This window comes from Takifugu flavidus, unplaced genomic scaffold (genome assembly GCF_003711565.1).
Source record: "Takifugu flavidus isolate HTHZ2018 unplaced genomic scaffold, ASM371156v2 ctg670, whole genome shotgun sequence".
In the NCBI taxonomy this organism is placed as follows: Eukaryota; Metazoa; Chordata; class Actinopteri; order Tetraodontiformes; family Tetraodontidae; genus Takifugu; species Takifugu flavidus.
The window spans coordinates 5,589-8,800 of NW_026622281.1; the positions used below are offsets into that span (position 1 = coordinate 5,589).

General features: G+C 41.6%; 1 protein-coding gene across 2 annotated transcripts; it reads left to right on the forward strand.

Moving 5' to 3' along the window:
• The first annotated feature begins 277 nt into the window (after positions 1 to 277).
• On the forward strand, positions 278 to 2,488 carry LOC130521064 (chemerin-like receptor 1). Of its 2 annotated transcripts, none has more exons than XM_057024722.1 (2): positions 278 to 931; positions 1,149 to 2,488. In XM_057024722.1, exon 2 carries the CDS (start codon positions 1,167 to 1,169, stop codon positions 2,256 to 2,258), a length of 1,092 nt encoding a protein of 363 aa, XP_056880702.1. In that variant the 5' UTR covers positions 278 to 931; positions 1,149 to 1,166; the 3' UTR covers positions 2,259 to 2,488. The 2 variants fall into 2 exon arrangements, with proteins under 2 accessions (XP_056880702.1, XP_056880701.1); XM_057024721.1 differs by having other exon boundaries at positions 278 to 927.
• The last annotated feature ends 724 nt before the right edge of the window (positions 2,489 to 3,212 follow it).

Sequence of the window (3,212 nt, forward strand, 5' to 3'; positions counted from 1 at the left end):
CAAGTCTGCCCAAGCAGTAAGGACAGAAAGACAAACGTATTGTGCTTCAAGTGCAAGAAATATCTCTGCAAAGAACACACTAAAAGTGTCACTTTTTGCCACACATGCATCTAAACACACGCACATACACATGCATGTTCTTGCACACAGAGACTTTTACTCCGATTTGGTATTTTGGTTTGATTTGCTAGATTGGTTGTTGTTTGTTTGACCTTGCAAATCTATATTTTGTGTTATGACCTGTTCTGCTTTTCATTTTGTTTATATTAAAGTTCTATTGCTGAAAAAAATACTTTTTTGCCTTTTTCTTGAAGTAAATATATATGGGTCGAAATTGACCCGTAACACCATAGATGTTACTATAGTTAATAATATTAAAATGAAAAAATAAATAAAACAAATTTATTTAAGAGATGTGTTCTAATAGCACTTAGTAATAGTCAGGTAACACAACAACCTTTTATTTATTTATATGATTCTGTTGAGGTTCATTTTACCATTTTTTTAAATTGAAATCGAGGGGTATATTGACAAAAAAAAGGCCCAGAGGCCCACACCAAAAATATTAAAACCAATATTTTCATGGATATGGAAGCCTAACAAGGTAACCAAGAGATGAGAAACAAATTGGATGATAGCTATTTCTTTTTAGTGTATTTTACAGCTGATTTAAGACACGGGTCAAAACCGACCCGTTAACATCAGAGATGGTAACAGGAAACGAACACAAGAGGAGGGTTTAACATTTGACAATATCTGACGTTACCAAGGCGTTACCATACAGCGGAGGCTCTGGCATAAAGTTCATTTGATGCTAATGGAACCAGCATACCTCCCACAGCAGATTCAGGCTTAACGTCAGTGTTTTGATAACTACCTGGTATTTGAAGCCACGAAAACCTTTTTTGCATCTGTCCAAGCTTTGGTGTAGGTAAGATGTCATGATTACATGCACATTTTAATATCTATTATTATCATGACTACTATTAGTATATATGTATTTATTTTTATTATTGGATTAGTAGTTGGCTTAGTTGTACTTCTGGGCACAATTGAAAAATGTTTCTTCAATTCGGTGCTAATTTCAGAGTTGCTGATTTAGCAAATGATTATACAAATTTTGACTAATGTCTCGTTGTTGACTGCAGGTCCAGTCAGCGAGGGAGATGACTTTTAACAACTCCAGTTTAATCAATAGAACAGGTCCGCCTGTAGATCTCAATAGCTCAAATAATCTGAAATGGTCGCTCAACACCATGAGCCTGATCGTCTACTGCCTGGCGTTTGTTCTGGGCGTCCCCGGGAACGTCGTGGTTATCTGGGTGACGGGCTTCAAGATGAAGAAGACCGTCAACACCGTTTGGTTCCTCAACCTGGCCGTGGCCGACTTCCTCTTCACGGCGTTCCTGCCCCTGAGCGTCACGTACACGGCCATGGATTTCCACTGGCCGTTCGGCAAGTTCATGTGTAAGCTGAACAGCACCGTGAGCTTTCTGAACATGTTTGCCAGTGTGTACATCCTGGTGGTGATCAGCGTGGACAGATATGTGTCCGTGGTTTTGCCCGTCTGGGCCCAGAACCACAGGAGCGTACGCAAGGCGTCCTGCGTGAGTCTGGCTGTTTGGGTCCTGGCTCTGATTCTGAGCACGCCGTACTTCATCTTCAGGGACACGGCTCCTTCGTATTTCAGCGAAGACATCATTAACTGCTTCAACAACTACGCTCTGTCTGACGATTATGAAACCCCGTCTGTGAACCAGCTGCGGCAGTTCCGTCATCAGGCCATGACCATCACCCGCTTCCTCCTGGGATTCGTGGTCCCCTTCACCGTCATCGTCTCCTGCTACGCCGTCATAATCCATCGCCTCAGAAGAAATCGCACCCTGGCCAGCCAGTCCAGCCGTCCTTTTAAGATCATCGCCGCGGTTATCACCACCTTCTTCCTGTGCTGGGCTCCGTACCACATCATGGGGCTCATAGAGCTCATAAACCACATGGCCACTCATGAAAACGAAACGCTAGACCATGTGACCACTATTGGACTCCCCATAGCAACCAGCCTGGCCTTCCTCAACAGCTGCCTGAATCCGCTTCTGTATGTGTTTATGGGCCAAGATTTCAAGGATAAAGTCCGCAAATCCATCTTGAAGGTGCTGGAGACTGCCTTCCAGGAGGAGGTGTCTCGCTCCTATACCTACACAAACTCAATGGTCACCAGCCGGAGCAAAGAAAAGTCTTTTTCTGACGCTGAGGTGTAAACCGGGCCAGAGCGTTGGCAAACACCTTTTCGTGAAATGTAAGTTTGATATATTGAGCAGACCTTTGTCAGCCATAAATGTCCTGCTCAAGCATGTGTTGCTTCCGTCAGGAGGACAGTTTGCCGCCAGTTTTATGATTGGTAAATGCTCTTAAAGAGCACAGAAGAGTTATTCTTTCAACACAGCTGTCAACTACAAAGATCCACCCTCTATCCCTGATGAGACGTTTAGTACCAGAAATATGTCTGTTCGATTTAGTGTGACACAGAAGGTCTCTTCCTGAAAAGTCTCCATTATCTCACAGAATGCGCTCTCTGAATGGAGAAGAAGCACAATTACATTACCGATTTTATTTTTTATCGGCAGAACGATTTATGGGATAAAACTGCAGATCCGTTTCTGGGTGGAAACAGTGAATTGGATTATCCAATCCATTATTAAACTGGAGATTAGATGGAGGTCTTCACAGGACGCTCCAGGAATGCTGTTTCAGCCAGTTATAACTCTAAAATAATAAGAATTAGGGGTTATTTTGACAGTAACAATGACAATGAGGACAAAGCCGAAACATAAACTACAGATACTACTCTTCATTTAACCTATATATTCATTTAAAGTAACCGTGTATGCTCTACTTCCTGCTTTTTTCTGTTGCCGCCAAACGCTATAAAAAAAGCAGCAATTTTGCTAGCCGCATGTCTTCTGAAGGCTGAATACTACAAAGACAGAGATGTCTTGAGGACGTTATTACAAAATCAGTTGATTGTACTTTTATTTGTTTGTTTATCGGTCTTTTGTTGGGTATTTACCATGAACTGGGATTTTTAATGAAACCTAAATTACAAGTCTGTACCCTTTTTTTGTCTGTGTATAAGAGGACTGGAATTAAAAATTATTTTTTCTAATCTATGAATCTGCAGGTTTGTGTTAATTTGTGGTTGTAGAATCTTCAAA

Bases quoted from the DNA above. Each gene is read 5' to 3' on its own strand.
- LOC130521064 (XM_057024722.1), top strand. From the start codon at position 1,167: ATGACTTTTAACAACTCCAGTTTAATCAATAGAACAGGTCCGCCTGTA.